Genomic DNA, 25,105 nt, shown 5'->3' with positions numbered 1-25,105 from the left:
GGGTCATTGGTGGGGGTGTCTTCGGGGTTGTTGTCGTGGCCTTTCTCAGGACCGTTCTCAGGCGCAGCGTTGCTGGAGGCTGAAGCAGAAGCGATCCTGCCCCAGTGGCTAAAGCGTAACTTCAGCAGTTGAATCACCATCTGCCTCACGTCTCTGAGGAGAAAATGAAGCCAAACATTCAATTTGTGACCAACCTGCTGATTTATATGAGCACTTTCAGTGTAGATATTAAATAACATCCTCATATCTAATTAAACTCTTTGATATATATTATGATGCTTTTTGACGATAAAGGATCATCAAAACATGTTTTTATGTTCATGTCTCACATGGACTTACTGTGAAGACAATACAAAAGATGAATGATCAGCTTCAGCATCAATCCACACAGACGACCATAGTGACGGACACACCTGCTGAAATCGGCCTCCACCAGGACCTTTTCCAGGGTGTGGACCAGCTGGGTCATGTGTGGTTTCCCTCTCTCTCTCCACACCTCCTCCATCACGGACCCTGTCGCCTAGAAGGTTCAGACACATTGTGCTTTACTGCCCAACCTTCAACAGTCATACAAACATTTTAAAGACATATTTGAATGAGTTTTTGCACCTTGAGCAGCTCCAGAGCACACGTGACGTCGGCGTCCCCTGGACTGGACTGTGGAGCACATCCTTCAGTCCAGTCAGGAGGATGTCTGCCGAGAATAAGTCCCATTGGAGCTCTTCACCTTAAAATAACATCAACACATGTGTTTATCATGGGGTATCTTTTTGTGACTTTTTCCCTTCAATATGAATACATGTAATGGGAACGGCAATGTATTTACAGTGGTGGAAAATGTTTCTAGACGCCCTTAAAATTTTACATAATCTCAAATATCATGAAACATTTGCAGAAACATTTTTTTGTCTTTCAAGCAACGCTCTCATGCAGCCACACCTCTTGTAGAGGTGAAAGATGATGACAACAGGCTCACATACACGGGATAACACAGGTGTATTCTTACCTCCAGATGCAGGTAAAGATCTCCCAGGAAGCGCACAAAGTTGTGAAACTTCTCCTGAGAGGCCGCGTCTCCTCGGACCGCCACATCTCGGCCCTCGTACTCCAGTCTGCACCTATATCAAAATAATAAAGAGATAACAAACTAAATGTAAACATTTCATGCTGATGAGGGGTGTCATCAGTCAAAGGCTTTTCTCTGAGACCAAAGAAATCTGAGTTAGTAGTATGTGATCAAAACTGGCATATAAAGGGTTACGTTTCAGTGGTGGAGGATCAGATCATGACATAGAATAAACAAGAACCAATTCACAAAGAAGAAAATAAGATTTTATTCCAATTTAAGGTTCAAAGTACAAATCGTCTTTTTAACAGACCCAATATAACTTTATCGGCATAAGTGTTAGCCCAAGTGCATAACTTCAGGTATTTATCTGCATCTGTTTGAGATGTGAACGTTCATATTTTACATGAAGGTTGAATTCCATCCATCCATCCATCCATTGACTACCGCTTATCCGGGGCCGGGTCGCGGAGGCAGCAGTCTGAGCAGAGTTGCCCAGACTTCCCTCACCCCAGACACTTCCTCCAGCTCCTCCGGTGGCACCCCAAGACGTTCCCAGGCCAGCCGAGAGACATAGTCCCTCAACGTGTCCTGGGTCTGCCCCGAGGCCTCCTACCGGAGGTACATGCCCAGAACACCTCCCTAGGAAGGCGTCCGGGGGGCATCCGAAATAGATGCCCGAGCCACCTCAGCTGGCTCCTCTCGATGTGGAGGAGCAGCGGCTCTACTCCGAGCTCCTCCCTGGTGGCTGAGCTCCTCACCCTATCTCTAAGGGTACACCCAGCCACCCGACGGAGGAAGCTCATTTCAGCCGCTTGTATCCAGGATCTCGTTCTTTCGGTCATGACCCATAGTTCATGACCATAGGTAAGGGTAGGAATGAAGGTCGACCGGTAAATCGAGAGCTTCGCTTTTTGGCTCAGCTCCTTCTTCACCACGACGGACCGATACAACGTCCGCATGACTGCAGACGCTGCACCGATCCGCCTGTCGATCTCACGCTCCATCTTTCCCCCACTCGTGAACAAGACCCCAAGATACTTGAACTCCTCCACTTGGGACAAGGGCACTCCACCGACCTGGAGGGGGCAAGCCACCTTTTTCCGGTCGAGAACCATGGCCTCGGATTTAGAGGTGCTGATCTTCATCCCAGCTGCTTCACACTCGGTTGCGAACCGTGTCAGTGCACGCTGGAGATCCAGGCTTGATGGGGCCAACAGAACCACATCATCCGCAAATAGCAGAGATGAGATCCTGTGGTCCCCAAACTGGACCCCCTTCGGCCCCCGGCTGTGCCTAGATATTCTGTCCATAAAAGTAATGAACAGAACCGGTGATAAAGGACACCCCTGCCGGAGGCCAACGTGCACTGGGAACAGGTCCGACTTACTGCCGGCAATGCGAACCAAACTCCTACTCCGGGAATACAAAGACCGAACAGCCCTCAACAAGGGACCCCGGACTCCATACTCCCGGAGCACCCCCCACAGGACATCTCGGGGGATCTCCAGATCCACAAAACACATGTGGACTGGTTGGGCGAACTCCCACGAACCCTCAAGTACCTGGTGGAGGGTATAGAGCTGGTCCAGTGTTCCACGACCAGGACGAAAACCGCATTGTTCCTCTTGGATCCGAGGTTCGACTAATGGCCGGACCCTCCTCTCCAGTACCCTGGAATAGACTTTCCCGGGGAGGCTGAGGAGTGTGAACCCTCTGTAGTTGGAACACACCCTCCGATCCCCCTTCTGGAAGAGAGGGACCACCACCCCGGTCTGCCAGTCCAGAGGTACTGTCCCCGCCCGCCACGCGATGTTGCAGAGACGAGTCAGCCACGACAGTCCCTGCCCATCCAGAGACTTAAGGAACTCTGGGCGAATCTCATCCACTCCAAGTGCCTTACCACCAAGGAGCTTAGCAACAACCTCGGTGACTTCAGCTTGGGAAATGGACGAGTCCACCTCTGAGAACCCAGTCTCTGCTTCCTCAATGGAAGACGTGGTGGTGGGATTGAGGAGGTCCTCGAAGTATTCCTTCCACCGCCCAACAATGTCCCCAGTTGAGGTCAACAGCTCCCCACGTCCACTGTAAACAGTGTTGGTGGAGAACTGCTTCCCCCGCCTGAGGCGCCGGACGGTTTGCCAGAATTTCCTCGAGGCCGACCAAAAGTCCTCCTCCATGGCCTCTCCGAACTCCTCCCAGACCCGAGTTTTTGCCTCCACCACAGCCCGGGCTGCGGCTCGCTTGGCCTGCCGGTACCTGTCAATTGCCTCGGGAGTCCTATGAGCTAACAGTGCCCGGTAGGACTCCTTCTTCAGCTTGACGGCATCCCTTACTTCCGGTTTGAGCCAGAGTCTGTGTCCAGGGATCGGGTCGTCGAGGCCCCTGCCGTCGACTGCCACCCAATCTACACTGCACCCGACCCCTACGACAGCCTCTGTAGGTGGTGGGCCCACAGGAGGATGAGGAGAAGGAGGGGCCCGCGTCGTCCCTTTGGGCTGAGCCCGGCCAAGTCCCGCGGGCAAGAACCCGGCCACCAGGCGCTCGCGTGCGAGCCTCCACCCCGGGCCTGGCTCCAGGGTGTGGCCCCGGCTGCGCCAATCCGGGCGACATCTCCATGCTCCTCGTAGGTTGAATTCCAATCAGGTAAAATGTCATGTCAGGTCATTGAACCAACTTGTGGCCTCTCTTAACCTGCATACCAAACAGCTGCTGGAGTGATTGTTTACCTTTTTATTGCTTCATTAAATAGTGTTATTACCCAAAGGAACATTTAAAATTTCAAGTATGCATTGTCCTACGTTACAAATGCTTGAATTCATCAAATAATGTATTAGTTACATAACCCGATCAGTGAAAAACACTGTTTCTGTGCAAATGAGTTTTTTTTCTGACAAAATCATCTAAAAAGTAGAATTTAAAGTGTATTGCTTTTAGTTGGCTGCTTCAGATCCATGGCATAACAGTAAAAACTGGACAGTTTCTCTATGTTTTTCTCTATGAGAGTAAACTTTGCAGACCAGAGACAACATTTGTCCATCGGGAAGGTTTCTTCTACATCTTGATCCTCTTCTGCTGAAGCAAGGAGACCAGAGTGGGACCTTTGCAGCTTTTACTGGTTTGGATTTCCTCTTGGACACGCAGCAGACGGATCTTCTCCACCTTGGACTCCTTTTCGTAGTAAGGACACACCTTCAGGTGCTCTGAGATGGACGGGACATCTTTGAAGCTCCAAATATCCACAGGAGAGAACAAAGTGCTGAACTGCCATACCTGTTTCCAGAAAGAGATGGTAAGAGTGAGGAAGACCAGTCTACACATTTAGAGCCGTAAAATGCCTTCTTTCATGTTCTCGTACCTTCTGCTTCACCCTCCACTTGGTTCCTCGGTGAGAGGAGGTCTTCCTCTCCCAGAGGAGGGTGACCATCCCTCGGTCCTGCAGCAGAGACCAGCACACCTGCCTCATGAGGCGGGACACCAAAGCCAGCTGGGACAGGGACAGGCTGTCCAGGAAGCTGGACATGTGGCACAGCACCTCGTAGGGCAGCGAGCTCAGGGAGTCCTCCCCTCCTCCTCCTCCCCTTCCTCCTCCTACCCTTCCTCCTCTTCCAGGGATGGAGGGATGCAGGCTGAAGCAGCCCAGATCCTCACTGAGTGTCACAACATGTGTGAGGTCATTCACTCATTCTTTTACAAATCACATCAAAGTGCTTGTTTATTAAGACTCTAAACCATGGAGTACAAAAGAACATAATGCAGGTGATCGCTTTGGTTTTACAAGATGAACTGACCAGGGTGATGAGGTCAATTCAACTTTACAGATTTTGCAGCACACTTTATTCAATGCTGATGCTTGTCTACACTCTTGCCTACGAATGTTTCACTTTATCATGCATACAGCACAGGAGCAGAGTAGTAAAACTCTATTTTTTCTCTCTGACATCTACAAAACAGCTATTTTCTCCACTATTAACAAATCAATTAAGCAACAAGCTGCATTAAACATGAGAAATGGACTGTAATGAAGCAACCCGGACTTAAAAATGCTATCAAACAGATATAAAATGTGAATATATTTCACATTTATGGTTTCAAAAGGGTATGTTTTGCCTTACTTGTAGTTTACATTGGCATCATGCGTTGAGGGCCGGAACCTCTTCTGGCTATAGGTGCATCCCAAATAAGCCAGTGGGCATCTGTGTTCAAACCATCCATTCACACCCATCTGGACGTCACTGTGGATGTTTCTGGTTTGAAAAACAATATATCTTGAATACTGCACACAGAATTGCTTCCCCACATAATAAAGTCATCTACTTAGATTGAGACTTCCAGATGCCAACTCACTTGTAGTGTGTGCAGAACTCTCTGCGCTGGAAGGTGTGTCCACAGAGGAAGGTGAAGGCGGAGCTGGCCTTGTGGTGACGACTGGTGACGCCCTCTACCTGCAGCTGGAGGTGCAGCTCCAGGCGTTTCCCTGCTGTCAGATCAGCCAGGGAGGTTTTCCTCTGGAACGGAGCAGACGGAAAGTTGTAGGTCTGAGTGCCTTCATCCTGTAGCAGGGCGTCGGAGCACACGCTCTCCGCAATGAGGTGACCCCTCAGTTCTCTTTCCAGGGAGCACAGCAGGGAGGCCTGCAAAGCAAAACCATCATATTTATTGTCCTATTGTCTCACTGTTGTGGATCAGTCTCAGCTCGTAGATGTTGGATGGAAGTTTTGAGAACATAGCTCATGCATCTCACCTGGACTTCCTCCCACACTGGCATGTCATTCAGTGCCACTCCCAGGTCACTGGTATCCACAGCCTTGCTCTCTCTCCTGTAGAAGCTGGGGTTACGGATGCGCCCCTGCCTGGCAGCGAAGCTGGTCGGGATTTTAAAGGTGCGTACAGTGATAATCTTTATGGGCTCCACATGTCCGTACACAAAATTCTTTGCTTGACAGGGAAACAAGGAAGACGATAGAGAAGGAGAAGCACATGCGCCAGGATGTGGAACCGTGGCAGCCATACAAGCTGTGTCTTCCTCCATAAGAGGCCCGAGGCCTTTCCCTCGGCCACGGCCGGCTGCAGCCGTCCCTCCAGCTTCCCTGCACCCTCCCATCTCCATACTGAACATGCGCTCCCAGGCGTTGTAGTTTTCCAAAAGATTTGCATCCACTCCCGATGTTCTGGCAATCGCATCTCTCTCCTCCTGAGAGAGCTCCTGCTCATCTTCAAGCTGAACCTCATCACCCATTTCATCATCAATCTCTTTTGATTCCTGGCTTTGGATGTTTAAAAAGGCGAAAGACTCCCAGGTGTGACTGCTGGCTTGTTTTGCAGTCGCCTCCTTCTCCAACAGGGCCTTTCTCTGTCTCTCCTTTCTCCTCCTCTCCTCCATCTTCTCTTCTTCTCTCTCCTCCTCCTCCTCCTCCACAGTCTGGATCAGCTCCGGAAACAACTTCTTCATCTTCAAGGAATGAAACAGGCGGTCCTGGTCATTCAGGGCCATGGCCAGGTCCAGGCCTCCTCCCCGATGTCTTTCCTTCAGCAGGTTTTCATGCAGCTCGGTGTTCAGGTGGGAGTGGGCGTCGTTGGCCGGCCAGCGGTTCCACTCCATGGAGCAGCACACCACGCTGGCCGGACAGGCCTGCAGGTGGGCCGCCCGCGAGGAGCGTGGCAGCTGGAGGGGGCAGCCGTACTCAGCGTTGATGCAGGGGACTCTGACGTTGGGGCAGAGCAGCAGGTGGTCCTCCTCCTTGCAGAGGTGGAAGAGAGCCCCGCAGTGCAGACGGCAGGGGGTGAGCGCACAGCTCACAGAGACCTCCACCCGGGCCCTGCAGCGCCGGCTGAAGCAGGAGTCACAGTGGACATGGCCTCTGGACCTGGAGGCCCGAGATCGGTCACTCTGATTTGGATACATAAAGAGTCACAGGAAGTCAGGACATCTTGACGGTGCCACGGGGTGAACATGGTACTTTTAAATAAACTTTTGCACGACAAATACATTTTCCTGGCTCTTTGTGTTTGAAGCAGTAATTCTGTACCATACACTCAATATGAAACAGTGTGAAATACGGTTATTAAAACCACTATACAACCTAATGGAAATGTTCCTGAACATAGTTGCGAAATGAAAACACACCATCTGTCAGATCTTCCTGCGCCGGGCCTCTATATCAGCCCCGTCCTGCAAGCAGAGAAGATATTCATTTACACATTTCCAAGCACAACGTCCTTGAAAGAAGTGCATGCATACACAGAATGGCAGAATACCAACAGTGTCCAGCGTCTAAAGTCATTGAAAAGTGTGGATTACCAAGCATGAGCTGGAAAGCTGGAAACACGCTTCTATCGTGCTTCTTCCTGTGCTGTTAAAGACGGAGTGACTGTGTGTGTGTGTGTGTGTGTTTGTCTGTGTTATAAATAGAGCCGACGGCCGACCAAGAAAATGTTACACAGGTGGTCAGGAACATGGTTTGAATTACCACCTCTCCCGTTGATTCACATCAAGAGATCTGTCTCACTATCTTTGATCTAATTGATACTGCTCTACTGTGAGAAAGTCAATACAAACAGTGGAAAATCACCCTGAGGTTCAAATAAGACCAAAAACTCCAGTTTGCCAGCATATTCCAAAATATTATATCCGTGAATATTTTACTGCAGTGACACCAACAGATAAACTCCTCTGTATGGAAACTAGATGATAAGGTGCAAAACTCCCAAAGTCTTACAGACTTAAATTAATTGAACCACAGAAAGACTAAGGGGGGGGGCGGGGGAGTTATTTCTACCCTTGAACCTGCTCGGTGGTGCTTGTCTAATTTTAACCTTCCAGTTTAAAGAACACACGGACGGAAAGTTTTAAAACCAAAGACACAACACAACTCGTCTGTGGTGGCAGCCTGGTAAGACGCCCGGTGGGAAAGTTTGATCTTGTATTTGCAAAGAATCTTTGATTTTGTTCAATTAAATTGAGTGAAATGCATTGAAACAGCCGGGATTAATTATTAAAAAAAAAGTAGAGATTTGATATTTTAGTTGCTCTGAGTATTGTGTTACAACAACACACAGTTTAAGCGCCTGCCCTATATTTCATTGTATGTTTAATGAAATGTATGTATATATGAGACAGTTAAATGCAGTTTAATTAGTGCAAAACGGCTTATCTGTATTGTGATTAGCGGTTACTGGTCCTCGAAGGACACGGTGAACGAAGCTGAGGGGTATTGAGATCAACAGGACAAAGAAATCCCCGCAGAAGGAGAATAATATCTTTATGTTTCACGTGTGAGATTACATTCATGTATTTTCAGAAGCCACAAAGAGGAAAAACGTTTGCCTTTTCTATCATCAATCAATCAATCACGGTTTTGAACCAATGTCACAGATTTGAACGTCAAATTGTCTCTATGTTTATTTCAGGACAATAAAAACATCCTTCGAATATGGTAAGTCAAGACTGTGCATCTTAAGTTAACATTATGTGACATTATTTCATCCATCCATCATTTTGTATTCATTTCACACTGACCCCATCTCACAGGCGCTACAGGCCTCAACCTGGTGGAGTAGAACTATTGACATATGACACCATGTGGCCCAGGTCAGCGGCTTTGTAATTCATGTAGTCATTCTAGTAAACAGTGTTGTTCTGTTCTCCTTTCACACCTCAATCCAAACCAGAGTCACCGATCTCGGGCCTCCAGGTCCAGAGGCCATGTCCACTGTGACTCCTGCTTCAGCCGGCGCTGCAGGACTCGGGTGGAGGTCTCTGTGAGCTGTGCGCTCACCCCCTGCCGTCTGCACTGCGGCGCTCTCTTCCACCTCTGCAAGGAGGAGGACCACCTGCTGCTCTGCCCCAACGTCAGAGTCCCCTGCATCAACGCTGAGTACGGCTGCCCCCTCCAGCTGCCCCGCTCCTCGCGGGCGGCCCACCTGCAGGCCTGTCCGGCCAGCGTGGTGTGCTGCTCCATGGAGTGGCTCCGCTGGCCCACCGACGACACCCACCCACACAACGACAAGGCCCTGCAGGACAACGTGCTGCGGGAGAGAGAGGAGCAGCAGGCGGAGGCTCTAGACCTCGCCATGGCCTTGGTGGATCAGTCAGAGCTCTACAGCCGCCTGAAGATGAAGCCCCTCTATCCAGAGCTGATGGAGGAGGAGCAGGAGGAGGAGGAGGAGGAGGTGGAGGAGACACAGGAAGAAGAAAAGAAGGAGTCAGCAGTGGGAGGACTGATGAACGGCGTCGAAAACAAGGAGACCAGTGAAGGTGACAGAAAGTCCTGCTCTGATCCAACGCTGCAAAACAGTGTTTAACGAAGCAAGTTTGTGTTCAGAAGTTCACTAGTTTGAATTCTGCTACCGACAAATCACTACTGTGGGTCGCTGAGCAAGGCCCTTAAAGCCGGAGCTGAGGAGCCCACTGCTACCAGAACGTACAGTGAGAAGGTTAGCTATGAAGAGGAAGGGTTCAATACAGAAGAATAACCATCAAGAAAGTTTCTAGATCCTTAAAAACAAGCAGCTTTGGATGGAAACGTTGATTTCATAAAATTACAAAACATTAGCTTGCAAATATATAGGCATTTTTTAATGTATGTAAGTGTATAAATTTGCAATATGTCATACTTTGCTGCTTTTAAAATTCTAAACGTTTCTGATTACTGCATGTCCACGATAATACTCAGACCATTTCATGTGCACTTTTGTTGCCATTAACTTTTACATTAACGGAACAAATGCTTGCTTTATAAATACATTTATACTATTAATAACTTGCAATGGTGTTATCTTTCAAATGTAATTTAGTTTTCTAATCATTTTTGAAATAGTGTCCTATACTGAGAAATAGAAATGTGCTTTAAATGTGAATAGTTAATACAGATAAATAACATCAAATGTCTGCTATTGATAAAGTAATTCTATGTGGTATACGAAATAACCACTGCTTAAATTTGTAACAGTAATTGCACATAGATATACTTTTATGTTTAAGATTTTAAATTGTGCACGTTTAGTGTGTATTAAAACCATATTTTGTTACCTTACGAATTCAAGAGTCACTCATAATTTTTATGCAAAATCTTCACATATAGTAACAACTTACTAATTACTGGAGTGTCCGTATATTTCAAACAGTAGTTTTTTTTTTTCCCTTATCTGTTTTTATCCAGTGTGTGCCTTTATTTCTCACAGATCACCATGAAAGCAACGTGTGTGGGACCAAAGCTGCAGAGGAGACGGATCCCACCCAGATCAGTGCGAGGCCCAGTTCAGGCGTCAACGTGGAAAAACACAAACTGTTGGAGATGATGTTCAGCATGGATAAAGGCGCCTGCGCCGTCGCTGAGGAGAAACTCAACAATAGAGAGCAACCTGAGGAGAGGGAGAAGACCCGGAGTGAGAGAGGCTCAGGGGAGGCTGAGAGACGGGAGAAAGCACGAATAGACGACGAGGATTCAAAGGAGGAACTTGGCGGCCCTGACGGAAACGGTCCCCCACCAGACACCAGCAAGACGGGCTTGGCTCCGTGGCAGGAGGGCGTGCTGGACCGGCTGAGGGAGGACCTCACTCCGCAGGAGTACAACATGTACATGGTGCATCACGGCCGCATGCTGCTCGCCTTTGGGCAAATCGAGGCCTGCACCCCGAGGGATAAAGACTTTGTTTACGGCAGCCTGGAGCCCATTCCAGTCCAGACCCTGCGCTCCTTTAAGGTGATTTCAAGTTTATTTAACGGAAACCAGAGATCAGCCGTATCAAATTCAGACCGGTAATACCGTTGCCTTTAAATTTAAATTCCAACATTTTTCTTTGTTGTGGCACAACGTATATGCATTGATAAGGTATATTTTTCCAAATCTCAAAAATCTGTACTTGAAATTACGGCAATCTCGACAAAAAGCCAATTTCAATATTGAAAAATACACTGAAATGTCCAAAACAAGAACACCTATAACTGATTTTGCATCTTCTTCTTCTTCTTCTTCTTCTTCTTCTTCTTCTTCTTCTTCTTCTTCTTCTTCTTCTTCTTCTTCTTCTTCTTCTTCTTCTTCTTCTTCTTCTTCTTCTTCTTCTTCTTCTTCTTCTTCTTCTTCTTCTTCTTCTTCTTCTTCTTCTTCTTCTTCTTCTTCTTCTTCTTCTTCTTCTTCTTCTTCTTCTTCTTCTTCTTCTTCTTCTTCTTCTTCTTCTTCTTCTTCTTCATTAATAATCATAATAATCATAATAATGCATGAAAGCTGTGTTAAAAATCAGTTGTTTCTCTGTTATTTTTGTAATTTACTTGGTGGGTTGATGGTACCATATTGCAGGCTCTTGCAGGCCAGTTTTGGCCCACGGGCCTTATGTTTGACCCCCCTGGCATCGATCATCAGAGTGTTGTTACATCGTAATTGGTGCTCAAGCATGTACTGAGCACTTTACTTCACACCAAAGAAAAAGAAAAATACAGTCGAATGTACAGTTAATAGTGTCATAATGTAGATGTAATCATTCAGGCGGAGACATATTTCTAATTTAATCATTGTTATGGCTTTAGCTTACTGCATTTCAGACATTACAACTAAAAAGATAACCCTAACCAGTTGAAACGGTGAGTCACCCAAGATGTGTCCACTGTCCTCCGGTGTGTTTCTTCCTGTAAGATACCAGACAGCTATCACTACAGGCGGCGGGTCCACCTGTACGACACAGCTTCGCGGGCTCAGACTGAAACTCGCAGCTTGGACACGTCGGACCTCAGAGCTGATGAAGACGAGTGGTTCACTGACGAAGCAGCGGACACCCTGCTGGGCTACGCTGAGAGCGAGGTCATGGGTCACAAGGTACAAAATAGTACTGAAAAAAAAAATGCATGAACGAACAAGGAAAACATTTTATAACAGTGGTTAACCAAATTGCATCACTGCACACATACTCCATTGTCCTGAGTGGCGTTTGCATGTTCTTCCTGTGCCTGAAGAGGTTTTTACGCCATCCTGCTTGGTTCCACAGTCAAAGAACAGTGTGATTGTCTTCCTCTCTGATGACCTTGGTGATTGACTGGTCTCCACGCAGGTCAGCGAGCCGGGGGCGGCCGACGGCCTCTACTACGACGTGGGAACACAGACTCACTCATTCCGCTCGGCTCCGTTCAGGAGGAAGACCACGCTGGCCGAGGTGATGGCGGGCCGGCCGCTGAAGCTGCAGCTGCAACTGCAGGCGCAGAGCGTGAACAGCAGGCACAACAGAGGCAGCTCTGTCTTCACCTTCCTCTGCGGCCACACCTTCCACCGCAAAGAGTTCGCGGCACACTTCAGGTCGGCGAGGATCACACGGGTCGAGTGAATGATAGGAAAAAAAATTGTAAAAAAAAACCTGACATGAACTAAAAGTTAAACGGATGCTCATGTTTGTTCCATCATGTTGAGTGTGCGCACTGAAAGCTTGATCTGTTTCCCAGAAACGTGCACAGTGACATCCAGACTTGCCTGAGCGGCTGGTTCGAGCAGAGATGCCCTCTGGCTTACCTGGGATGCACCTACAGCCAGCGAAGGTTTCAGCCCTCCACACATGAAGCCACGGTCATCTACAAGTGAGCTCACACCCCGAAAGGCTCATTTCTATTAACTTCACGACTTCGAATCAACACAACGTGACTCAGAATGCTTGCTAAAGTCGTGATATGAGTTTGCTGTTTGTTACTTTGATTAACTAAATTCAGTGGTGAGTTTATGTGACACAATCTAAATTTACAGAATTCAGAATGTCCAGGAAAATATGGCAAACCATCTAAATGTTAACCAGACCGAAATATGTTTCAGCCAGGGAAAAGTAAAAAAATGACCAAATAGACATTTTTTTAGGAAGGAGTTTCAAGTTTTTCATACCAGTGACCAATTTTATAGTCTACTTGTACTTTTGACTCCACCAAATTGACCAAAATAGGATCCAACACAAAAGAAGAGATGTAAAAAAACAACAATATTTAATAAAAACATCGACAAGGTGGAAACACAACCATAACTGTAAAAAGGAAATATATTCTTTTATTGACAGATTTTTTTATTCAATAAAATCTAAAGGCAGATTGTTGTTTTGTTTTTGTTTTTTTGTTTTTTTCTTTAACAAACTGACTATTCAGTGGAGATCATTAATACATGTGCTGCCCTCATGTGGCTGCCTGAGATTATTTCAAATGATAGTGACAATATTTACAACAAACCCTTAAAGTTGGAAATGGAAATTATAATGCAAACACTGTAAGACATGATGCACTTTTAATAATTTCACTTCATTCAATCAGTTTGATATTAGATTGGCAGTTTGTATCAAACATAAAGGAGTAACATGAAGTCTAGAACTGTAAATGTCATAGTATTAAAGTTGGCCTGGTGGAATGTTTGCCTTGCTGGATGAAATCTTCACTTTCAGGGCATCTTCAGCTTCTGTTGAAGGTTCCTCTCCATTGTGGCCAATGCTTATTCGTGCGAGCTAGTCAGTGAACTGCATGATGACTGTGTTGATATTACTGCCTTGCAAACAAACTAATTGAAACTTTGCTTCACAACAGCCAGGAACTGAGGAGTTTCAACTTGCGTCCGACCATTAAATCTGCAGTGGATGAAAACTCCTCCAGAGGAGGAGGAGGAGGAGGAGGAGGAGGAGGAGGGGAGGACTCTCTGAGCTTGCTGCCCTACGAGGTGCTGTGCCACATATCCAGCTTCCTGGACAGCCTGTCCCTGTCCCAGCTGGCTCTGGTGTCCCGCCTCATGAGGCAGGTGTGCTGGTCTCTGCTGCAGGACCGAGGGATGGTCACCCTCCTCTGGGAGAGGAAGACCTCCTCTCACCGAGGAGCCAAGTGGACGTCAAAGCCTGTGAGAAAGCTTCACTCATCATCACAAGCCGTGATCCTCGGCGTTTCCCGTCCTCATTCTGCCTCTGTGCCCTGCAGGTGTGGCAGTTCAGTCGTCTGTTCTCCTCTGTGGATTCGTGGCTCATGGCAGATGTTGCTCCGATATCTTCTCATCTGAAAGTGTGTCCTTACTACGAGGCGTCGGTACACAGTGAGCCGGTTCTCCTCCCCAGCATGAGTGAGAAACAGAGGAGCAGCCAGGAGAGTCTCAGCCTGGTCGACCATTTCACAAGTAAAGGATGGAAATAGTGAAGCACTTAATGCCGTCGTACAACCTTTTGTGTTGCATTACAATGATCTTATCAGTATGTGTCACAGTGTCAATAAAATCCACCAAAACTTCCCATTGTGTATTAGTTCGATTTATTTGCTGCAACAATGTTATCGCAACAAATGTATTTAATACAATTGAGTGAATAAAGTACAGTGAATAGTGATACAGTGAATACATTTTTCTTTTTCTGTATTTGTCATGACGTGGCTCTGCTAGGAGAAGGATGTCGGTGTAGGAAGTAACAAGCACCGGGTGAGTTTGGGTGACGTGAGGGTTTATTAGTAGTTCTCAGGTTTACAATAATCAAACAGAGACCCAAGATGCAATAACAATAATAATAACAAAGGAGGGACAGACATGTAATGCCCAATACCAACTACACTGATTGATTTAATATAGAAGCCTCGAGAAGGCCTTTATCTAAAGTTTCAACAAACGCAAATATACTAAATACAAGTGGCAAAAAGGAAAACACCGAATCAACTCAATACAGAAAAGCTGGTTGAAGGTTCAGGTTGACTAAATTTTAACTAAAATTCACACTCAAACATCAGACTGGACCAGAGTTCAATAGATCACATGAGCTAGTCCAAACACACAAAGGTTTTCTCGAGGCAGACTGAGCAGTCACCTTCCACATCAGCCGCAATAACATAACCATGTATTATATGTCAAACTAACTGGAGGAGATTTTAAATAGACGTACTGTGCGGGGAGAAAAACAGGTTTTGGTACGTTGGAAATAGTGGCCTGAAAAGTTCCAACAGCTGGGTCCACCTTTCCCTTTTTTCACTCCGAATTTTACCCATTACCCCTCCAGCATCATGGAGTTCCAAGAAAAAACAATCGGACAGAATTCTGTACCACAAACACCAGCTTCAATAAGTCATGTCCACCATACGTGAGCATCACTGCATTTATTATCTCTGCCACCGAGCCTGCAGATTATCTTAAATCCTTTATTCTCTTTACTGTCTATGTATCATGATGTGATAAAAAAAAAAAAAGAAACTACCTGGATGTATTGTTTGTGAAAAAGCATAGTCACTGTAGCAAAAATTGAGGCTCTGAGCCTCTTAACTACATGACCGGCTCGTTACAAATGTTTAGAGATTGTCATAACCTCTCATCTGTTTTATACATGTTGAAAAGAGACACTGCAAACACATTTACTTGATCAATAAACATTTTATTCCAAATTTCTTTATACTGACTTATTTTTTTAATTTAAAAAGTATGTATTACAAAACGTTCAGCAGAGAAATTTAAGCCAGACCAGTGAAGTCTCTGCAGCTCCCGAGTCCGTCTGCGCATTGTTCCAGCGTGCAGACAGGCTGTCATTCTCTTCCAAAATCATCTTTTTGGAGGCATCTGTACTGCTCGGGAGCTTGAGAATTATTGCTCACCATTACAGGAATGTTTAGTGCCACCAGAGTATGTAAGAAACTCATCCAGCCTTTTGGTGGGGTCTGATGTTTTTTTTAAAAGCAGATGAGATTTTTTAAGAAATCGATCATGTGCGACATTCCCTCTAAGCAAATTCACCTCTCGAGGTCCACTCGAAGATAATTTACCCCACGTTCTTCTGATCATGCTTCGGCAAAACTTAATACTTCCCACCTCCCTCCCCGGCACGAATGCCTCGCCGGTGCAGGTCCAGTTGCAGGATCTCGTCTTGATTGACAGTCACTCGCTGCTCGTCCCTCTGACCCCGATTCATTTAAGACGGCTCGCATTTTCTCATTAAAATCATCCTTGGCCTGTTGTTGGATGGATGACTCAGGCTGAGTCAGTCTCTTTAACTGATGGGGTGAAATCATTTTTATTTGCAGTCTTCAGAGACATTGTTTTCTTACCAAACCATGAGGATATTCCAGAGGAGTGGGACTACTGCTGCGAGGAGGGACAGGATAAACCTGTCTGACTGTTGCTGCAGGGCATTTTAAAGGAATGTTCCCTTAAAGGTTAAAAGCAATTTTGCACAAAACTTGCAGAAAATCAGGGAAAGGAGTGGCTGAGCTTTATGTTTTGAATTTTAAACGATTTTGTCAGAAAAAAAACTCATTTGCACAGAAACAGTGTTTTTCACTGATCGGGGGCTTCATACGTTATGTAACTAATACATTATTTGATGAATTCAAGCATTTGTAACGTAAGACAATGCATGCTTGAAATTAAAAATGTTCCTTTGGGTAATAACACTATTTAATGAAGCAATAAAAAGGTAAACAATCACTCCAGCAGCTGTTTGGTGTGCAGGTTAAGAGAGGCCACAAGTTGGTTCAATGACCTGACATGACATTTTACCTGATTGGAATTCAACCTTCATGTACAATATGAATGTTCACATCTCAAATAGATGCAGATAAATACCTGAAGTTATGCACTTGGGCTCACACCTATACCGATAAAGTTATATTGGGTCTGATATAAATCAGCAGGTTGGTCACAAATTGAATGTTTGGCTTCATTTTCTCCTCAGAGACGTGAGGCAGATGCTGCTGCAACTGCTGAAGGTACGCTTTAGCCACTGGGGCAGAATTGGTTCTGCTGCAGTTTCCAGTAACGCTGCGCCTGAGAACGGTCCTGACATCAACCAAGACGTCAACGTTGACGACACCCCCACCAACGAGCCCGACCCCCTTATGGTCAGTATCGACTTTGGTTCACTACATTTTCTCAACTGAAGTAAATTCAGCCACATATTTCCTGTCCTGGTTTGTGAACATCGGTCACTGAGAGTTTCCCTTCCAGGATGAAATCATCTTCTACACAGAAGAGGCAGTTCCCTTCAGAGCCTCAGACCCTGGTGAGTCCATCTACATTTACTGATTCTGAGCTTAGATCACAACCTTCTGGGTGAACGTTGAAGAAAAACAACTTGACTTTGTTAACATGGACTCCAGGGTAAAGTCATTAGACTGTTCAAGTTATGTAACCTCATGTAGACTGAATACTTTATACAACAATCATTATATGCCAAATTCACACATGTGAAAAATTGTTATGAGGTTTTGTGTAACTCTGTTATTATTGTTTGTAACAGTTTCTTTAAGGGAAACAATGTCCAATAAAACGTGTTCAGTGAGGAACAATGTTGATATAACATAGGCCCACTACCTTCTACTGCTTTACTCACATAGAAGCTGGTAGTTGTACTGCACAGCTCCAGTTGTTTTCTCTTTCGCACAAATCACAGTGAAAATTAAACATGTTTACACAAATGTACTTGAGACAAAAGTCCTGGCTTTAGACACTCTGTGTCTTTAGATGCTGGAAGAAAAAAACATGTGGCATTTAAATATCTTTATGCTGTTGTGTGTGAAGTTGTCTCATGTCTGCCTCGTTGTGTTTTGACAGACGCTGGTGAGAAGCTACAGGAGATCCTGGACAGCCAGGATTACTTCCCTGACCCTGACCCCGAACTTGAAAACCAAGAGTAAGTACACCAGTGAATATTCAGAGAAAGATGTTGACGCATTGATTCTCTTTTCTTTAGCACACAGTTAAACAGACAAACATAATAAATGTGGCTTTTAGTAAATACATTTCTGAGGATATTGTGACAATTGCTACTCTATTTAGATTTTCTTTCTATACTGAAACAAGAAACGTGTCTGTGCCTGGGAGTAACACTTCTTCTTTTGTGTTCACAGGTACGAAATTGAACTGGAGTTCGAGGTGATAAATTTGAATACAGAGGAAGGAGTTGAACCTGAGATCATCTTTAACCTAACGATCGAATGGCCAGAATAAAAAAACCTTCCGGTCCACTAAAATAAAGTGGCTAAACTCAGTCTTTCTGTCAGGAGTTTTTTATTGACGTCTCCAGACACACCAAACAACGTAGTGACAGATGAGTCAGCCTGAGAGTTTGGTCTGAGCATGTGAAGGAACACTGAAGGGAAGGGGTGTTGCATGACAGAACTTCTATATCTCAAATTCTCAATGAAGACAATCAGCCGAGGATTCCTTTTTCATTTGGGTTTTTTTCTTTTCTTTTCACACAGACACACAAAACATGAATGACAAACATTTGTAGATTTAGCCACGCCCCCAGCAGGAAATCAGCCCATTGAGAACTGCTGAGGCCCGAGTAAAGGTGCGCTTGTTTTAAACACCAGAAAAGCTGCGACACACTCCCGGCAGATGAGAGTGACTACAGTCAGTTCATCACTAAGAGAGTTCAAGAGGGTAAAGCAGCTGCACCGGACTTCTCAAAGTCGTCCTAGAAGGAAGCATAACAAGGCATGAACTTTTCCATCCCTCCCCGAATAAACTTCTGTGATTCTGCCAATTCTCCAGAGATGCTTTGGCAGTTTATCTTCATGGATTAACACAACATCTCCAGTCTTTAAGTCAGAAGGTCTTTTTACTGAAGAGGAGATGTGTGCAGATCTCAGTTCCAAAGATATTCTTTTCGCCATCGACACCAGAACATTTCCACAATCCGTTGCCTGTAACTCCAACGTTTTACCAGCTGAGTTTTACTCACATCAGGAACCGTAGATGTCATTACTGCAGGGGGGAGCGCTGTGAGACGCTGACCAATCAAAGAGTGAGAAGGAGATAGAGCAGGGGTGTCAAACGTACGGCCCGCGGGCCAGACCCGGCCCACAAGCGGGTTTGATCCGGCCCGCAAGGTGTTTATGTGAAGTATAAAAATGAGCTGCAATTTTCAACAAACTGCTGTTCTAATTGCGTCCACTGGGTGGTGCACTAGCAATTGTGTTAAGCAAACACCCCCGGTGTATTCCGGGGCAGAGCAAGCAAGCAAGGTCAAGCAAGCAAGGTCAAGCAAGCGCTGCCAATCAGGATGAGCTACTTTGTGTTTTGCCCGCCCTAATTATTACGGCTTCTACTTTTAGCATTATATGCTTTGTCACCCTCCTTGTCCCAATATGTCACTGTCAAAAAAGAGAAACGTGGACACAGAGTGCAGAGTTCCAAGAAAAATGGTCATCCTCCTATTTTTTCACAGAAGTGACTGGAAAGCAGTCGGTTTGGTGTGTTCACAGGATGTTGCAGTGCTGAAAGAATAGAACCTTCGTCGCCACTATGTGAGTCTTCATGCCGACAAATATGACAACTTTCAAGGACGGCGGAGAAAAGAGAAGGTGGATGAACTGTTGTCGGGTCTGAAGAAACAGCAGTGTTCTTTGTCGGCAGAATTTTCAAAAAAATTGAAGGGATTTATGATTAATAGTATTGTTGTTTGCACTATTTTGGATACACTGTCCTCAGGCTCCAGCTTTGTGTTTATATGTTTTTATGTTGATGTGCTATTGTTTTTAATTACATTTATTTAATTTTATTTGTATATTTAACCTATTCTTGATTTGTGACTGGTTCTTGCACTTGTTGGGGCAACAGGATTTTATTATTTGTATCTACATTGCTGCCTGAGAAATGACACCCTGATGTAGTTCTGTGGTCTGTGATCCTGTTCTGGTTCTGTGAATCACTGAGGCATTGTGTGTTCTTTGTCCTCAGAATTTTGTGAACAGTGTTTTATGATTTATAGTGATGATGTGTTTGCACTATTTTGGACAGTATTAAAACAAAGAAAGCCATCTGAAGTTGTTGTTTTTAAGTTATATACCATGATTTGACTGGTCCGGCCTGCTTGGGAATAGAATTTCCTCCATGTGGCCCCTGAGCTCAAATGAGTTTGACACCACTGGGTTACACACTCCTCCTTATAAGTTTACAAATATTGTAGTTAACAGTTCCATAGTAACAGAAAACATCTCATACAGTGAAGATGGAGAAAATCAAATATTTCTAAAAACAACATTTTCATGGCTAAGAAAACAACAACAACAACAAGAAAGGTTTCTGTGCCTGAGAAAGAGACATTTCCTGCACAGGGCTTCAGGGTTGAATGGAGTGTTTGTCTCCCTCTAGTGTCAAAGTCTGCACTCAACAGCTATGAGCAAATGCCTTGAGTTAAAATGATAAATTGATTTGAAAGACAAAGCAATTACCCTACATTGTTGAAAATGACAGTTGAAATGGCCAAAACAGCAATGATGGCTAAATTATTGAGTGAAACTAAAGCAGATTTATTACTAAAAGATTTAAGTAAAACTAAAAAGAACAAAATGAATTCCTTTAATTTCATCAATGCAACACAAGTCACCGTTTTGGTACATTTAGAAAAAAAAATCTAATAAAGGTTGTATTGACTTTGCATTTTTTCAAGGTTTTATTTGGTGTAAAGTGTGAAAAACATGTTTTTAGGCTGCGAGGACTTATTTCAGCAGTGGGTTCAGGCGCTCCTGAGCTCGCGGAGGGCCAATCAGCTTCTTCTTCTGTGACTTGTTCCCGTCTGGCCTTTCCGCCCCAGTCTCTAGGTTCCTGTCTTCCCTCCAGTCCTGTGTTTCCTGTCTTCTCCCCAGTCCTTTGCCTTTGGGCCATCAGGTGCTGGCCCTTGAAGGGGGGGGTCCTTAAACCCCTCTCTCTCCCTCTGTTGTCTTTGCAGCTCGTCTTGGCAACCTGTTGCTCCCCGTGGTTTCTCGTCTTCACTGGACTTTTCCAACAATAAACTCTGGTTTTTATGGAACTCTGAGTCTGCGCTTGGGTCCATCCGCACACCACTTGCAATTCCGGCACACAAAGAGGTATACAAAATAAATACTAAATAAAATGTAACTTCAGAAGCCACATACAGTCCAGTTTCATCTTAAGTGTTGAATCTTAAGTCTCAACCACCTTGCTTGGTAGTTACTGGGGCTGTATGGGAGCTTTTTGTGGCCGGTTTTGGTCCATGGGTGTTGTGTTTGACTGAAGTAAACTCCACAGAAGCACCGAGCTGCAGGAGGTTGTCCGTTAATGGTTAACACACCTACGCTCGATTATTTGTCTGCTCATTACCAGGGCCCTCCTCCAAGGTTCTACTATACACATAAGCTAGACGGCTTTGAGCAAGCTGTGCTTTAATTATTACTGTTACTTGTACCCGCACATATACTTTTGTTATCTTTTTTTGTGTTCTTTTTCCTGCTTGCTCATGTGCTCAATGGTGTCCCCGCAGGTCATCAGTGGTATTACTCAATTACCTGAGCAGCCATTTGAATTTGGCTAACCTGGAACTCCACAGGCTGGCAGCAGGACGATCCTATTTCCTGCCACATATGAAGAGTCTGCCCACCGCCGCGAAGTACCTGCGCACAATGTTCTTCTTCTTCCTGGGTTTTCTTTTGCAGGACACGATGTGTTGGACAACGGCTGTGTTCTGAGTCATCAGAGCTCCAAGTAAATCCTCGACATCATCATACTCGTCACAAAGCTCCTTGAAGATGTCCTTGACAAGGTGTTAGGAGTCTCACACCTCGCTCCAGCCCCGGATCCTCTCTGACACTCCTGCAGGCAATCAGCTGATTGATTGCCTTGCATTCTTTAGCCCTGCAGTGAGGTGGGTCCGGTGCCAGAGGATTGTCTTGGTCTTCAGTCCGTGTGGTTAGTCTCCTGTTGGCTGCTGCCGCAGGTGAGTCGGTGTTGTCCTCCCCGGGGAGTGAGTGTCCTCCCCGGGGTGGTTCCCGTTCCCGTTCCTGTTCCGACGCCCGGGTCCCGTCCCGGTTCCAAGAAGTCCCCCCGGGTCCCGTCCTGGTTACAAGAAGTTCCCCCCGGGTCCCGTCCCGGTTACAAGAAGTTCCCCCCGGGTCCCGTCCCGGTTACAAGAAGTTCCCCCCGGGTTCCGTCCCGGTTACAAGAAGTTCCCCCCGGGTTCCGTCCCGGTTACAAGAAGTTCCCCCGGGTTTCGTCCCGGTTACAAGAAGTTCCCCCCGGTTCCGTCCCGGTTCCAAGAAGTTCCGTCCCGGTTCCAAGAAGTTCCCCCCGGGTTCCGTCCCGGTTCCAAGAAGTTCCCCCCAGGTCCCGTCCCGGGTGCAAGAGGCCCCCCAGAGATTCCCCGGGTCCCGTCCCGGTTCCAAGAAGTTCCGTCCCGGTTCCAAGAAGTTCCCCCCGGGTTCCGTCCCGGTTCCAAGAAGTTCCCCCCGGGTCCCGTCCCGGGTGCAAGAAGCCCCCCAGAGATTCCCCGGGTCCCGTCCCGGTTCCAAGAGGCCCCCCCAGAGATTCCCCGGGTCCCGTCCCGGTTCCAAGAGGCCCCCCCAGAGATTCCCCGGGTCCCGTCCCGGTTCCAAGAGGCCTCCCAGAGATTCCCCGGGTCCTGTCCCAGTTCCAAGAGGCCCCCCAGAGATTCCCCGGGTCCCGTCCCGGTTCCAAGAAGTTCCCCCCGGGTCCCGTCCCGGTTCCAAGAAGTTCCGTCCCGGTTCCAAGAAGTTCCCCCCGGGTTCCGTCCCGGTTCCAAGAAGTTCCCCCCGGGTCCCGTCCCGGGTGCAAGAAGCCCCCCAGAGATTCCCCGGGTCCCGTCCCGGTTCCAAGAGGCCCCCCCAGAGATTCCCCGGGTCCCGTCCCGGTTCCAAGAGGCCCCCCCAGAGATTCCCCAGGTCCCGTCCCGGTTCCAAGAGGCCTCCCAGAGATTCCCCGGGTCCTGTCCCAGTTCCAAGAGGCCCCCCAGAGATTCCCCGGGTCCCGTCCCGGTTCCAAGAAGTTCCCCCCGGGTCCCGTCCCGGTTCCAAGAAGTTCCGTCCCGGTTCCAAGAAGTTCCGTACCGGTTCCAAGAAGTTCCCCCGGGTTCCGTCCCGGTTCCAAGAAGTTCCGTCCCGGTTCCCAGAAGTTCCCCGTCCGGGTCCCGTCCCGGTTCCAAGAGGCCCCCCAGAGATTCCCCGGGTCCCGTCCCGGTTCCAAGAGGCCCCCCAGAGATTCCCCGGGTTCCGTCTCCGTTCCAGCTCCCCTTTCCCTCCCTGCACAATAAAACTTTGACGTTTGCAAACAATTCTCTGCTTTGAGGTCTGCTTCTGGGTTCTAGCTCCACGCACCGGCTCCCAGCCGTGACACAAGGAGTCTGCTTTTTCTTGACTGACGCTATTATGACACTGAAATCCAGGTGCTTCATCTCCTTCCAGACCAGCAGGGTCATCTTTGTAGACCGGAGGTTCATCTTCTCAGTCAGCAGGGTCATGTTCGCAGACCGAGCGCCTCTAAAGGCCTGGCATGTGTACTGCATGCCCTGAAGCCTTGTGTTGAGCCATAGTCATAGTGACCTGTGGATGGAGGTTTTTTTTGGAGAAGGCTGGGGTGAAAAAAGAAAATTTTTTCATCATGTGGATGTACCCTTGGTCTCCTCTTCTGTCTGTCAAGCCTTCAACTTGTCCTTGTTGCCATTTTTCTTGAAGAACAGCCTCCTCCAGAAGCCTCTTTTCTTGTTTTTCTTGGCCTGGATTTCCTCCTCTAAGACCTTCTTTTCCTCCTCTAGCTTGATCTGCTCAGCGTTGATGGTCTTCTTCTCAGCCACCAGTGTCATGTTCACAGACTGGAGGGTTTCCTTTTCAGTCAGCAGGGTCATGATCGCAGACTTGAGGGTCTCCTTCTCAGCCAGCAGGTTCTTGTTGTCAAACTTGAGGGTCTCCTTCTCAGACTGGAGGGATTCCTTCTCAGACTGGAGGGTCTTCTTTTCAGACTGGAGGATCTCGTGCATTTCTAGCAAGGTCTCACTCTTAACCATCAGGTGCTCACTGTCAGCCAGCAGGTTCGTGTTCTGAACCAGCAGGGTCTCCTTCTGAGCCAGCAGGTTCTTCCTCTCAGAGAGGAGGGCCTCCTTCTCAGACTGGAGGGACTCCTTCTCAGACTGGAGGGTCTTCTTTTCAGACTGGAGGATCTTGTGCATTTCTAGCAAGGTCTCACTCTCAACCATCAGGTGCTCACTGTCAGCCAGCAGGTTCGTGTTCTGAACCAGCAGGGTCTCCTTCTGAGCCAGCAGGGTCTTCCTCTCAGAGAGGAGGGCCTCCTTCTCAGACTGGATGGTCTTGTTCTGAACCTTCAGGGACTTATTCTGAGCCAGCAGCCTTTTTCTCTCCTTCACCTCCTGCTGGAACTTCTCTTCCAGAGCTCTGGGCTCCACCGTCCTGTCCCCTGCTTCCTGGAGGTCCCGTTTTTTTCTGTCACCTAGCTGTTCAGGGTTGTGCTCAACCATTGCCAGAAGACTCTCATCTGTCTTCTGGAGTTCAGAAATGGTGTGTTCTCTGTCAACGAGCCTCGCCTTCATCTCGGTCACTTCTTGTTGGAAGTTCCTATTTGTCCATTGAGGTTCCTGGCTGTCTGAGGAGGCCCTGACCTTCTCCTCTCTTTCTGCCTCTAACAGTCCACCCTTGGGCAAGCTGTCTATGATATTTTTCTCCTTCTCCTTCCTCAGCTCATCCTCTAGATTCAACATTTTCAGCTCCTGGTTCCTTTGAAATCGCAGAAATTCCTGAGTCATGCCGTGGTTGTTAGCCAGAATACCTTTCAGGTAATTCATTTCATGGTCACGGTCCTTAAGTGTATTGATGAGACCATCAATATGACAGCGCATCGCCATAACCTCTTCACTCGGCTGAGGAGCACAGTGAAGGCGCTGGCGAAATCTTCTACTTCTTCTTCTTCTTCTTGGTTGCTGATTTTTCGACATATCTCAAGCCTGTTCTTTTTTTTTTAAATATGAAAGCTGCTGCGTCCTTGCAATTGTGCTTAAAATTGGCACAAATGAGTTTGGGTGTCTATATATCTGCTTTTCACATCAAAGGCACAAAGTTCAGTTATGATGCCATGGACGTCTTCAGTCTTTCATCTTGGAACCAAAGCAATAAACATAAAAGCCACACACAATGATGTCATACTTGAGCGATGCCCCGTGACATCACAGCCAATTTAAGGCAACTATTAAATTGGCAACTATTGAGTGAAACTAAAGCAGATTTATTACTAAAAGATTTAAGCAAAACTAAAAAGAACAAAATTAATTCCTTTCATTTCATCAATGCAACACAAGCCACCGTTTTGGTAC

At 46.7% G+C, this 25,105-nt stretch overlaps 2 protein-coding genes across 3 annotated transcripts; one reads left to right on the top strand and one right to left on the bottom strand.

The window, feature by feature from the left end:
- Positions 1 to 3,368: 3,368 nt before the first annotated feature.
- On the bottom strand, positions 3,369 to 7,433 carry fbxo40.1 (F-box protein 40, tandem duplicate 1). Of its 2 annotated transcripts, none has more exons than XM_080508391.1 (7): positions 7,368 to 7,433; positions 7,194 to 7,238; positions 5,811 to 6,956; positions 5,414 to 5,700; positions 5,182 to 5,313; positions 4,425 to 4,716; positions 3,369 to 4,339 (listed from the first exon to the last, which is right to left on the bottom strand). In XM_080508391.1, the coding sequence occupies exons 2-7, from the start codon at positions 7,194 to 7,196 to the stop codon at positions 4,121 to 4,123; spliced, it is 2,079 nt and encodes a 692-aa protein (XP_080364517.1). In that variant the 5' UTR covers positions 7,197 to 7,238; positions 7,368 to 7,433; the 3' UTR covers positions 3,369 to 4,120. The 2 variants fall into 2 exon arrangements, with proteins under 2 accessions (XP_080364517.1, XP_080364518.1); XM_080508392.1 differs by having other exon boundaries at positions 5,414 to 5,574.
- Positions 7,434 to 7,914: 481 nt separating this feature from the next.
- Positions 7,915 to 14,252, top strand: LOC308139399 (F-box only protein 40-like). Its single transcript, XM_080508841.1, has 9 exons — positions 7,915 to 7,959; positions 8,477 to 8,502; positions 8,738 to 9,323; positions 10,250 to 10,770; positions 11,698 to 11,877; positions 12,110 to 12,351; positions 12,495 to 12,626; positions 13,605 to 13,908; positions 13,986 to 14,252. The coding sequence occupies exons 2-9, from the start codon at positions 8,500 to 8,502 to the stop codon at positions 14,193 to 14,195; spliced, it is 2,178 nt and encodes a 725-aa protein (XP_080364967.1). The 5' UTR covers positions 7,915 to 7,959; positions 8,477 to 8,499; the 3' UTR covers positions 14,196 to 14,252.
- The last annotated feature ends 10,853 nt before the right edge of the window (positions 14,253 to 25,105 follow it).

Source organism: Blennius ocellaris (assembly GCF_963422515.1).
Source record: "Blennius ocellaris genome assembly, chromosome: 14".
NCBI lineage: Eukaryota > Metazoa > Chordata > Actinopteri > Blenniiformes > Blenniidae > Blennius > Blennius ocellaris.
The sequence above is the reverse complement of the archived record's forward strand: the minus strand, read 5'-3'. Positions and strand labels throughout refer to the sequence as shown.